General features: G+C 52.4%; 5 protein-coding genes and 1 non-coding gene across 6 annotated transcripts; 3 read left to right on the top strand and 3 right to left on the bottom strand.

Moving 5' to 3' along the window:
- The first annotated feature begins 39 nt into the window (after nt 1-39).
- On the top strand, nt 40-2,944 carry SKB1 (methyltransferase protein). The gene is made up of 4 exons (XM_059463565.1): nt 40-333; nt 385-988; nt 1,148-2,658; nt 2,706-2,944. The coding sequence occupies exons 1-4, from the start codon at nt 205-207 to the stop codon at nt 2,883-2,885; spliced, it is 2,424 nt and encodes an 807-aa protein (XP_059319836.1). The 5' UTR covers nt 40-204; the 3' UTR covers nt 2,886-2,944.
- A 221-nt stretch (nt 2,945-3,165) lies between these two features.
- VE01_03766 (uncharacterized protein) lies at nt 3,166-3,844 on the bottom strand. The gene is made up of 3 exons (XM_018273249.2): nt 3,787-3,844; nt 3,697-3,734; nt 3,166-3,574 (listed from the first exon to the last, which is right to left on the bottom strand). Exons 1-3 carry the CDS (start codon nt 3,790-3,792, stop codon nt 3,343-3,345), a joined length of 276 nt encoding a protein of 91 aa, XP_018131974.1. The 5' UTR covers nt 3,793-3,844; the 3' UTR covers nt 3,166-3,342.
- A 318-nt stretch (nt 3,845-4,162) lies between these two features.
- Nucleotides 4,163-5,012, bottom strand: VE01_03765 (uncharacterized protein). Its single transcript, XM_018273248.2, has 5 exons — nt 4,864-5,012; nt 4,698-4,812; nt 4,578-4,643; nt 4,400-4,522; nt 4,163-4,348 (listed from the first exon to the last, which is right to left on the bottom strand). The coding sequence occupies exons 1-5, from the start codon at nt 4,896-4,898 to the stop codon at nt 4,205-4,207; spliced, it is 483 nt and encodes a 160-aa protein (XP_018131971.1). The 5' UTR covers nt 4,899-5,012; the 3' UTR covers nt 4,163-4,204.
- A 103-nt stretch (nt 5,013-5,115) lies between these two features.
- On the top strand, nt 5,116-7,471 carry VE01_03764 (uncharacterized protein). The gene has a single exon (XM_018273247.2). The coding sequence runs from the start codon at nt 5,228-5,230 to the stop codon at nt 7,340-7,342; it is 2,115 nt and encodes a 704-aa protein (XP_018131972.1). The 5' UTR covers nt 5,116-5,227; the 3' UTR covers nt 7,343-7,471.
- A 1,322-nt stretch (nt 7,472-8,793) lies between these two features.
- On the top strand, nt 8,794-9,873 carry VE01_03763 (uncharacterized protein; the record flags this gene model as incomplete). The annotated part of the gene is made up of 1 exon (XM_018273246.1): nt 8,794-9,873. One exon carries the CDS (start codon nt 8,794-8,796, stop codon nt 9,871-9,873), a length of 1,080 nt encoding a protein of 359 aa, XP_018131970.1.
- Nucleotides 9,874-10,765: 892 nt separating this feature from the next.
- On the bottom strand, nt 10,766-10,857 carry VE01_03762 (the record flags this gene model as incomplete). Its single annotated transcript has 1 exon — nt 10,766-10,857. It is a non-coding gene; the product is annotated as a tRNA-Pro (tRNA).
- Between the last annotated feature and the right edge of the window lie 457 nt (nt 10,858-11,314).

Here is an 11,314-nt window from a genome sequence, read left to right as displayed (position 1 = left end):
AAAGTTCCCCCACCATAGCCTTTCGAGGGATTAAGTTACAGGAAACATCCCACGAAAGCCATGGGCCGAGAACAATCTTTATAAAGACACATAGTTTGTCCTTTGCTTACTGTATATTTTAGGATTGCTGGTCAACTCGATAAACTAGTTGCTACATATCTCGCGCATTTATAGCTTCCTTTCGCTGCCAATAGGTGAGCCCAAATGGATCCCGAAACCTCACGACCACCAATGGTGGACGACTATATGCCAACGTTCTACGTTGGGCACCATGAAGCCGGGAGAGCTCTACCAATTTCGGAGAGAACCTTGCGTCAAGGACAGGATGTTGGGGTATGCAGCTGCTCTCTATGCGCCCATGTTGAACGACGCTGACCTGCCCAGTATGATATGCTTACAAGTCCAATAACCACACCGCACTTTCACTCACGAGTTCTCTCCCTCCTATCAAACCAGCTCGAATTATATAAGTCTGCCGACTCTTCTTCGAATGAGCTACCTCCACCGATACTGCCGCCCTTCAACTCGGCAGATACTCCGTTGGGACCTGGAGAGACGGTCAGCCAGCTGGTTGGCTACTGTAGCTCATGGATCGACCTGGGATCCCCGGATCCCTTGATCTCCAATATATCTCGGCAAGTCCTGACTATGGAAGTTGCGTTTGCCTCTTTCTGCGGCGTCACCAACATCATTATACCCGGGCCTCGCCAGTATAACAGCAGCACAGCCACCGCCGATGGATTGGCCCGATATGCTCGCGCCGTACAAGAGGCCCTCGGCGTTGCCGGTTATGTCCATGTGGCCATACATATCCCTATGTATCCCCAGAAAGACAGCACCGCTATCCCTCTTCTAGGCGACATGAAACCTTTCACTAGAGCCGAATATATATCAGATGATTCCGATGAAGATGAGGAGCTATTCGACAGCTGGGATGCGTGGAACGTCATTCGAAGTGTGTGTAAATACAACTCAAGGCTATCCGTAGGTAAGAAACCAATGAAACGATTTAATATATCCATCTCCCCCCGGTCATAAGCCGTTCGCTGTATGTCAGTTTGTTGTAGCCCTTGAAGCATTGGACAACCGCAGAAGTTTGGATTCATGTTTATGTTTTTGCCTCAGACGTGCTAATACAAACATTTAGCACTTGCTATACCTCGCCAGCTTCCAACTGAAGCATTGCAATCTCGCTGGTATGCTGAGCCTTTGCGATTGCTCTCATTTAATGCTTCTACCTTCTTGAAAAACAAGGGCGGCCACCCAGTCCTTGGGAAGGGCCACCAGACTCTCATTTCTCGATATATGCGCCTGAAGCATGCGCCATGGCTTTTACTCTGTGATATTGGGCCAATCCCGGACGTTGAGCCCTACGAGCCATATCCTGTGGCGGACGGCTTCCCTTCCCCAAGTGTTACCACAGACGCATCGGGGGCACCGATGCCTCAGGTGGCCGACCTCAATTCTCTGATCAAGCGCGAAAGCCAGAATTCCAAGTCCAAGGCAAAGGATCAAACGGCTCACCTCATTTACCTCCGCTACCTCCAACGTAACCAGCCTCCCAGGTCTGTGATTGAACGTTTCGGGTCCGGGTACCAGGATTACTTGCAAGCCCCGTTGCAGCCGCTAGCTGACAACCTCGAGTCTGTGACCTACGAAGTCTTTGAGAAAGATCCTATCAAGTACGACTGGTACGAGCGCGCCATTGCGCTTGCGCTCACAGACTGGAAGGCCTTGAACAAGCCCACATCCTCCGCATCTGGCGCTGTGGTCCTCGCGGTAGCTGGCTCTGGCCGCGGACCACTCGTCACAAGAGCACTGAGAGCATCTGCCAAAACAGGCATCCCAATCGAGGCATGGGCGGTGGAGAAGAACCCAAATGCCTATGTGCTCCTCCAGCGCCACAACGAAGAGGACTGGGACAACGCTGTGAATGTTGTCAAATCGGATATGCGAGCCTGGAAAGGTCCGCTTCGCCGGTCAGGCAAGACGGCGGATTCCGGTTCATCTGAAGCACAGCTCCCGACATATGGAAAGGTCGACATCATCGTGTCGGAGCTTCTTGGGTCTTTCGCTGACAACGAGTTGAGCCCCGAGTGCCTTGATGGCGTGCAGCACGTTCTAGCTCCGGAGTTTGGAATCTCTATCCCAAGCAGCTACACGGCGCATCTCTCACCGGTTCTCGCTCCGCGTCTCCACGCAGACATCTCTCACCGTGCTGTCAACGACGCGGATGCAACGGATACGCCTTACGTTGTCATGCTTCATGCGATTGACTTCCTGGCCACCTCCGTCCCTGACCACCCCCGCATTCAGCAAGCATGGGAGTTTGTGCATCCGCTTCCTGCAGCCACTCTTGAGTTGGCTGAGGCGCGGCGACAGGGTGGTGTGAGCGGTGGCGGCGGTGGTAGTATGGCGGGTGGAGATGGGGCGAATGAGCATAATGCGAGATACTCGAGATGTAAATTCGTATGCCTGAACAGGGGTATGGTTCACGGTATTGCGGGATATTTCGAGACTGTGCTTTACGACGGACGGAGGAAATCCGCAACTGGTGAGCAGGTGGGGGAGATTGTGGAGTTGAGCACGAGGCCGGATACCATCGATGCGAAGAGCAAGGATATGATCAGTTGGTTTCCGATATATTTCCCGTTGAAGGTATGTTCGAACATTTTCCGAGTATCAGCATGATCTAACAGAGACAGAACCCGCTACACGTTCCAGATGATGCAGAGGTTGAAGTTAGCATCTGGAGACAGACGGATGATAGGAAGGTGTGGTATGAGTGGATTGTGGAGGCTTTCATTATGACCGGGCCCCGAAAGCGACTCAGAGTCGGCATCAGCGATGTAGGCAGTAGCCGCAAGCAAGGATGCTTGATGTAGACGAGGGCCATATTTACGAAAATATCATGACAAATCATACGGCTGAGGATTGATACCAGCGATTTAAGCTCATATGTTCTCTCCTTTTGTCTATCTGTGAATGGCTATTATAGCAAATTTAGCTTTGGGTGATTGAAAGCCTTTAACTAACCACAATCACTATAATCACTGCATTTTAGCACAGTCCCTACCCAGACTCTTCAGAGGCATGAGTACGAGAATGTTCAGTCAAGATTCATAATGCTTTCCTTTTCCCTTGTTATATGGAAGCTCTATCTTGTGCTCAGTCGTAACGCCATACCCCGGCCTCAATTCACCACCTATGGTATCTGCCCTTCCTTAATATTTCCCACTCCCCGCCAGAACCCCTCGCATGTCCAACATCCCATCCCAGGTGCATGTCTGTCCGTCTTCCCATGCAAGTTCCGAAAAAATCCGCGCCCAACATCCCTCCCACTCATCCCTCCATCTTCGTATCCCCGCCACCCTCCTTGCCCGTCGGCGCAGCCTGGATCCACAGCACGTTGTTGCACCTTATCAGCACCTGGCCGAGCGCGGCAGTCAGCTTCTGGTCGATGAACTCCTCCGTGTTGGTGAGTTGGATGTTCATGTAGCTGTCGATGGAGACGAGGATGCCTTTGTATTCGGTTTGTCCCCACTTGAGGCGCACTACTACTTCTTCGTTCACACTGCTGATAGTTAGACATGCGCGGATCCGGTCAGGGAAGGGAGGGAGGAGGATCGTTGTGCCGCGTGTTTGTGCTTGGGGTGGTGCGGGTGGGCTGGGGTGAGGCCGAGGGGGAGGACATACAGCGATTGTAGCATCGGTCGGGGGTTAACTGGCATAACCTGCGCTATATTAGCATCGTCGAGGCATTCGAGGAGGGTGGAAGGGACTTACACTCATTTTGGCGGTGTTGTGGGTATATTGGTCTGGGACGAGGGTACTTGGGCTTCGACGCGGCTGGAGCTTCTGTCGTGAACATTCTTGGCGGTTGTTACTTTTCAGTGGGTGTGATTATGTAAGCGAGGCTGTCGAATTTTGGTGATGGCGCTTAATGAGGGGTAGGTGGGCTTTATTATATTTCAAATCTTTGGGAATTTATAGGATGCTACAATGTAGAATCTGGAGACTAGATGGTGGTCTGGTATGATATAGAAATAGACTTTGTATGAGAGGATTTTAATTGTTAGATTTGAATGATATCGGTCTTTATAATATTTTGCATGAAATTTAATTATTTTACACGAATATCAATTCAAACACAACACAACATCACAGCAAAGTTTGGTTTAATTGCTACTACTACTACCACCCATCACGCCTTCTTGATCTCCCACTTCAAATCCTTAATGCTAACCTCATCTCCTGCCTTCTCATCATACTCGTACCAATCTCCCTCCTCGAAGTTGATAGCCTCAAACTTGGTTCCCGAGTCGATTCCCGTGACCAGCCAATCTCCCTATAGCTATGTTAGAGTCGCACATATACACACATAAGATATAACACATACCTCAGGCTTGAAATCTATAAACTCAAGACCTCTGCAGTCAAAATCAATGACCTTCTGGGCCTTTGGAGGTGATTCCTGCTGATATGAAATTGGTGGTGCCATGATTGTCGCCGAAGACTCTCTCTGTCCAAACGGATTAAACATGGCCACGAACACGGTTTCCAGTGGTAAATCTCACCTTGCACATTTTGCACTTCCAGACGAAGTTGGCCTCGCCTCTGCTGCCGCTCATCTCGTTCATTTCCTAAATCCCTCGTTAGCTGTTGGAATATCGGAGGAGAGATGGGTTCTAGCATACAAATCGGCTCACGTTGACCCAGTTAGGGTGAACTTCCCTGCAAGATGTACATTGAACCTTGAACGTGTACCAGAAGGGATCCTCTGGAGTATCATCCGGACGCAAATCAGTCACTCTGAGAGGTTGTAAGCATGTGAATTGTGGGATCGGATGGGAGTCGTCTTACCCGGAGAGATCAGCAGTCAAGGTAAGAGAAAGCATGTCTTCAAAAAAATCAACAGCTCTTCCAGAGGAGCTTAAAATTGACTTGCGTTCGTATTATCGCGGAAATCAAAAAGTAGTTCCACCTCAATCTAGACGAAGCTGTCCCGATATCCAACCCACGATAAGCCAAAAGCGGCGTCCCTCGCTTGGCGCGCTAAACGCAGCAAGGTCGGCAATAACTGCTGAGCATAACGCAGGTCCTCGGAGCCCTCCAAAAAAAGTCCCGAACACGCCCAATTGAGCTCCCCACCACCGGCCTTTCGCAATTCCCCTACGAGCCCCGTGTTATAGACCTTTCACACACACGACGGACCCGGGATGGTATAATGCTAGCTCTCTGGTCTCGCACCGTGCAGGCCAGCCGGTCCTGTCAGTGTGGACCATGTCTGCAAGCCGGCGCGAGGATTGCTCGGACGACGAGCGGGGGCACAGCAGCGGCGGCGCGACGACGGTTACGGCCGAGCGATGTGTTTACGGCGAGTTTCTCGGCGATGCTGGCGACGGCCGCGGTGTATGATACGAGGAGGAAGGATGAGCGGTTGTTGCAGTGGGATCAGGCGATTGAGGAGGTGAGGTCGGGGAAGGATTTGGCGAGTATCTCGACGCCGGGACGGGTGTCGATTGGGAAGGCGGCGGATGAGGAGTCGAATATTATGGGGAATGAGGTCGAGGAGTATACACCGGATGCGAATATATGTCGGAAGCTGGAGGAGGGCGCAACGACGGTGCGGAAACTCATGAGTTTTGTGCCGATGCCGATACTTGAAGCACCGCAGTCGACGCCGAGGCGGAGGGAATCGATGACTCCGGTCTGGGACGAATTGGAGGGTATGCTGTGGGAGAGCGTTCAAGAGTCGGGGAACTGGAATAATATAAATCAGGCCAATCGGCGGGAGGGTTCTACGAAGGAGAGATCCCCGGTTGCGGTCGAGAGCGATCGCAGGCTACTGGAAGGGAACGAATTCGCTGCTTCGACAATGTCGCATTGGGACCCCCGGACGACATATCAATTGGATCGACTGGCGCGCAACGTTAATGCACTCGTGCACGAACTTTGGCAAGCTACATCGATGGGGCAAAAAGGAACCGCAAGGCGCGGGGTGGGAACAGATGCGGGAATGGACGCTGAGATGGAAGCTAGGTCCGAAATCAGGCGGCTGACTGAGCTTATGATGCCGATGTTGGATGGCACTACGGCAGCGCCAGACTACCCCAGGGTAGGCACCGTGGGGAGCAATTCAGACTCGCAAAGTCTGAACGCAACACTTGATTCTATAACAAAGACGCTTGGATTCAAAGAGCGGAATTACGATCTAATGATTGCGAAGATCTGCTACAACCTTCTCACCTCAACATCAGTGCCGAACGCCGCCACGTACGAGCTATTAATCCGCGCCTTCACGAAGCTACGACAACCCGAGCTCGCCGAGGTGGTAGTGCACCAGTTCAAGAACAACGGCTTACGTCCCGACGAGGGTATACTATCAGCGATACTCATGCATTACGGGATGTCACGCGACCCCGAGAAGTTCTACACAACCGTCCGACAAATGGCCGGTCTAGAAGACGGCCTAGGCTTCGAGAGACATCATATCTTCGACCTGACCAAACCCACAGTGCAAAAATGGGCGCTGGACACAGACGTCATACACCGAGATGGGTATCTACAAGAGAAGGCGCACCGGAACTCGGATATCTTCGAGTCTCTGATCCGAGGGTGCATGACCTTCCACAACCTGGACGGGGCGCTGCGGTACCTCAAGACGGCTATCAAAGAGGGTTGTTACGTGCGCACCCAGGTCTTCGCCGATATTGTATATTACAGCCTCACGTGTCCCGAGCGGACCAGCGCGCTCCTCCGCATCGTCACGGCGCTGTCGTGGCAGTTTGGGAAGAAAGAGAAGCCGGGGGGCGGGCTGGACTACAACTCAGACGTGCGGGGTAAGATCCACGATGTTCTCGAAGCCTGTGGTTTAGGCTCCGCATTATCGGGAGCGGCAGACGCGGCGGAGGTGATACAGGATGTCCAGCACCCGCTGGCGCGGTACATATACCCCGAGCAGTTCGCGGCGATGATACGGCATTTCCACGCCGAGGAGGCGAAGGATATGGCGAGTTATCGGGCGAGGAGGGTGTCGTTGCCTTTTAGGGAGAGGATAAGGGGGGAGGGGGAGGTGAGCAGGATGAGAGTTGAGGAGATACCCAGGGAGTTTGGAGGGATGTTGATGGCGGATTTGCCGAGCTTTGTGAAGATTTCGAAACTAGTGGAGGAGGAGGGAGGAGGGGAGGATGGGGGGGTGTTTGTGGCGCCGCCTAGCCTGGTAGAGGTTGTGGAGGAAGCTAGGTCTAACTTTCGACCTATGGCAGCGACGTCATATTGTGTTGGAGGTCTTGGTGAGGAGGAGTATGCCGAGGAGGGACCGCTGGCGGGGTGTTTTTAAGAATAGAATAAATAGACTTGAGGGAGTCTGGATCTGGGTTGGATACCCTACGGTGCATATGTGGCTAGTTGGTAGGATAGTGTACATACCATACTGTAAAAGTAATGATAACCTTGAATAATGAGGAAGAATCCAATTATATCAATCCATACATACCAGATCAGACAAGATCAGACAATCCTAACCAGAGTCAGCAGGGAAGCTGTCAAGACCAAGACCAGAACCAAGACCAAAACCAGGACAAGTTTCTAAATATACACCACTGTCACCACTACTGTATGCTATTTTGACACACCACCTACCTTAACACCACCAGTGTGGCTCCCTAACCTAATCCAGTTAGCCCCCTGTAATCCCTTCCCCCCTCGTACCAGCAATCCAATCCCAATCCTCTCCACCACAGCCCCCAAATCCTTCAGCTGACAACGCTAACCTCTATCCAGCCTAGCCCCCACACCCCCCCAAAAAACCACAGCGGAAATCCGCACACACCGGAGAAAAAACAGCTCCACCTGCAACTGCCCTTAATTAGCAAGGACTAGCGAGTGAAACCCCCCTCTGATTGGTCGATGCGGCTGTCAGACCGTGGGATCGGGACCCGCGTGTGGCTGGAGGGACGGGGCGTGAGTGGGTGATGGATGGAGGTTTGACGCAGGCGGGCAGAGCTGGGCACAGGGGGGGGGATTATTCCTCCGGCTGTATTCGCCGTATTTGCTGGGCTTATTTCGTGTGTTGATGATGGGGGGGGAGGAGGGAGATTGGCAGCCCTGGCGGTGGGGAGATACTGGGGAGATACTGGGGAGAACGGGGATATTCGAAGGCATTATTGCATTGCTGGGCTCTATACTGCAACACTGACACTGACACTGACATACTGGGGGTGGCATACACAATTGCTATACTGGGATGGATACTGAAGTATGCGATACCGGGATATGGGATGGATACTCTCTACGGACACAATCACCCTACTGGCGCATGGATGGGAGATGAGACGCGCCATGTGGCAGGGGAGCAGGGACGGGAATCCTGACAGGATGGGGGGCTATACCCACCGAAGTCCTATGGTAAGGTTAATGTCGCGCAAGCATCCAGGTAAGAGGTTACTACTACTGTACAGTTAGTAACGACGCTATCATCTCTGGTCTTTTTCTCCTGTGCTTACCACCCTCCTCCTCCTCCTCCTACTCTCCTTCCTCACACATTCTACCATCGTTTTTCGACTTCAAGATATCTCATCATCATTTCTTTCCTTCGCGCTTCTGGCCATTGAGTATCGAATACTGTCGCTACTATCCCCAACCACACACACACACTCTCAGCTGAGCGACAAACAAAACACACACCCACAGCCTTGTCGACCACGACCAGCGAGCTTCGGCCCTGGAATGCGCATAACCACCACCTCACCCACCTCACCCTCACCCTAACCCCCCTCACAACACACAACCATGTCCGACCTCCCCGAAGTCTACCAACCCCTCCCCCAATCCTCCCCTCACGCCGGGCACACCGGCCCCCACTACGGGGGTCCACGCCCCGAGTCCGAGGGACTACAAGTCCACAGCGCATACGTCGAGAATTACAACAAAGCGCCCTACTCCGATAACCCAGCGCTGGGACCACAACTGCCGTATCAGCCGTCGTATCAACAGCAGCCATACCAGCAGCAGCTGCCGCAGGGACAGCAGGGGCAGTATATCAACCCCCCCCCAGGCGGGCAGTATGCAGAGAATCAGCCGGGGGGGTTCATGCAGGCTGCGCCGTATGCGATGCAGCCTGATGAGAAGGGGAGGAAGAAGCGGATCTGTGGGTTATCGGTGGTGGTATTCTGGTGTCTGGTAGTTGCTGCGTTGTTAATTGTCATTGGGGCCGTGGTGGGTGGTGTGGTGGGGAGTCAGAAGTCGAAGGATTCGCATGGTGCTGGTGCATCTGCTGGTGGTGATACTGCTGGGTCGTCGTCGTCGGCGGCGGCGGGTGTGACGACGACGCCGACTGCGACGACGACGGATCCTACTTCGACGGACGCGACGGCTACGACTGCCAGTGCTACGGCGACGGCAAGGTTCGACGAGGGCACGTTTTACCGCTTATCGAATCAGTATCTCAAGCGCGAATACTCCCTCGACATCCAAAAGGACAACGGCACCTTCTCGCGCAAGCTCAACATGTCCCTCACAGCCGACAGCGACGGACAGTACTGGCAGATCAAAAAAGTGCCCGACGCGGACGAGCGGTACTGGTTCGCCTGCCTGTACCTCGGGAAGGGTATTCGCCTGTTTCTGGATCCGTCGGATCGGATTAATCCGTTGATGGAGGAGGCGGATGATACGGTGACGGGGCAGCAGTGGAATGTGAGGAGTGAGCTGGATGGGACGTGGAGGATTAGTAATGCGTTGGGGAGTGCGGGGGCGCAGTTGAGTACGTATAGTGATACACATGGGTTGTTTATGGATATGGAGGATGATACGGGGACGGAGTGGAGTATTGCGGAGGCGAGGAAGATTGTGGCTGGGGATGGGTTTTTGTAGAGGGGGAGATGGGGGAGAAGGGGGGGAGGGGGAGAAGGGGGGGAGGGGGAGAGAGGGGGTAGGAGGTTTATTTCGAAAAGGGGGGTGGTTTGGGGAAAGGGGGGTTTGTGGATATATGCTTGATATACGGAGGGGAAGAGCGTGGTTGTGGATATATGCCGGATATACAGAGGGGAAAGAAGCGTGTTTGTCGGCGGTGATGGGATTGATGCATGGTGTTTGGGATCTCGTTGTTTTATTAACTATATACCTCATATATTTTCTTGGTCAGAAGCGGGGGAGGGGAACGAGGGGAACTGGTGGAGCAGCAAACGTGGATGGGAGGCCATAATTGCGCGCAGATAGGGAATGAATGAGATTGATACTTGAGATGGTTGAGTTGGGTTGAGTTGCTTTGTGGGTGAGTGAATGGTGTGGAAGAGGGTGTGATATGGGGGTGTGAGTGAGAGTGTGAGTGAGAGTGATCAGTGGCGTTCATCTATTGAATTATCTCTGTGAGATTGATTTGTGGCTTTGAGTTGCGTCTGGGTGATTGGTTTGGGACAGAGTCACATCACACGGCTTGTTCAGCCCTGAGTGATTGAAGCCATTTATTGATTTTATGGTGGCTGTGAAGGGGATTTTGTCTCTTTGATGTACTTCTGGGTAGCTGGTCTGCAAAAGGAATGTAACATGACGCTCAGAACGATTGAATCCATTATTTTATCCCATAATCACCGTCCACACTCTGCGAGACCAAAGATTATACTCTCCGTCTCCCTGCACGTGATTGTCTGACAGCTGGAAGGCCCCCGCCTTCCTGGTACACACATACAGTTGAACTGAGCGAGGTCCACCCACCACCACCCACCACCACCAAAAAAAAAAAAATCGCTAAAAACAACAAAAAAGTGGGCCTAATCCGGGATCGAACCGGAGACCTCTTACAATTTGAATGCTGATGAGCTCCCAAAGCAAGAATTCTACCACTGAACTATCAGGCCCGTTTTGATGGGAGTATGTGTGTTAGTTGGGCATATATAGGAGGGGAATTCTAGTTTTTTACAGCACTACTACTATTACCATACACGATATGTCCACCGTCCACCGCCTACGCAAGAAAAGGTACGCTGCACTTCTCGTGACCACACATTTTAAGGTTCAACTTTTTTTTAACGTGTGGAGTGTCCCTTGTCGCCCAGCCCAGCCCAGCCCAGCAATCCCAGGTTTTGGGGGTTTTGGTACGGGTGGAGGGGGGAAATAAAAAGAAAAGGGAAAAAAGGAAATACTGTAGATGATGCCATATATTTTATTATTTATTTTATGAACAGCGTACACACAGAGACTGGCAAGACCTGCCTGCACCTGACCACGATGGATGTCTTATATTCTCCGCGGTGTGCTTGGTGATGCGACGATAAAGGGGTAGTGCGTATATCTGGATATAGCCACGCACGTACAC

This window comes from Pseudogymnoascus verrucosus (assembly GCF_001662655.1).
Source record: "Pseudogymnoascus verrucosus strain UAMH 10579 unplaced genomic scaffold scaffold_13, whole genome shotgun sequence".
Taxonomy (NCBI): domain Eukaryota; kingdom Fungi; phylum Ascomycota; class Leotiomycetes; order Thelebolales; family Thelebolaceae; genus Pseudogymnoascus; species Pseudogymnoascus verrucosus.
This window is presented reverse-complemented; position numbering and strand designations above follow the sequence as displayed.

Bases quoted from the DNA above. Each gene is read 5' to 3' on its own strand.
- SKB1 (XM_059463565.1), top strand. From the start codon at position 205: ATGGATCCCGAAACCTCACGACCACCAATGGTGGACGACTATATGCCA. The intron at 989-1,147 runs GTAAGAAACCAA...ACAAACATTTAG, and splicing joins CAACTCAAGGCTATCCGTAG to CACTTGCTATACCTCGCCAG. The intron at 2,659-2,705 runs GTATGTTCGAAC...TAACAGAGACAG, and splicing joins CGATATATTTCCCGTTGAAG to AACCCGCTACACGTTCCAGA.
- VE01_03766 (XM_018273249.2), bottom strand. The intron at 3,575-3,696 runs GTATGTCCTCCC...AACTATCAGCAG, and splicing joins CGACCGATGCTACAATCGCT to TGTGAACGAAGAAGTAGTAG.
- VE01_03765 (XM_018273248.2), bottom strand. From the start codon at position 4,898: ATGCTTTCTCTTACCTTGACTGCTGATCTCTCCGG. The intron at 4,813-4,863 runs GTAAGACGACTC...ACAACCTCTCAG, and splicing joins TTGACTGCTGATCTCTCCGG to AGTGACTGATTTGCGTCCGG. The intron at 4,523-4,577 runs GTGAGATTTACC...CCGTTTGGACAG, and splicing joins GGAAGTGCAAAATGTGCAAG to AGAGAGTCTTCGGCGACAAT.
- VE01_03764 (XM_018273247.2), top strand. From the start codon at position 5,228: ATGCTAGCTCTCTGGTCTCGCACCGTGCAGGCCAGCCGGTCCTGTCAG.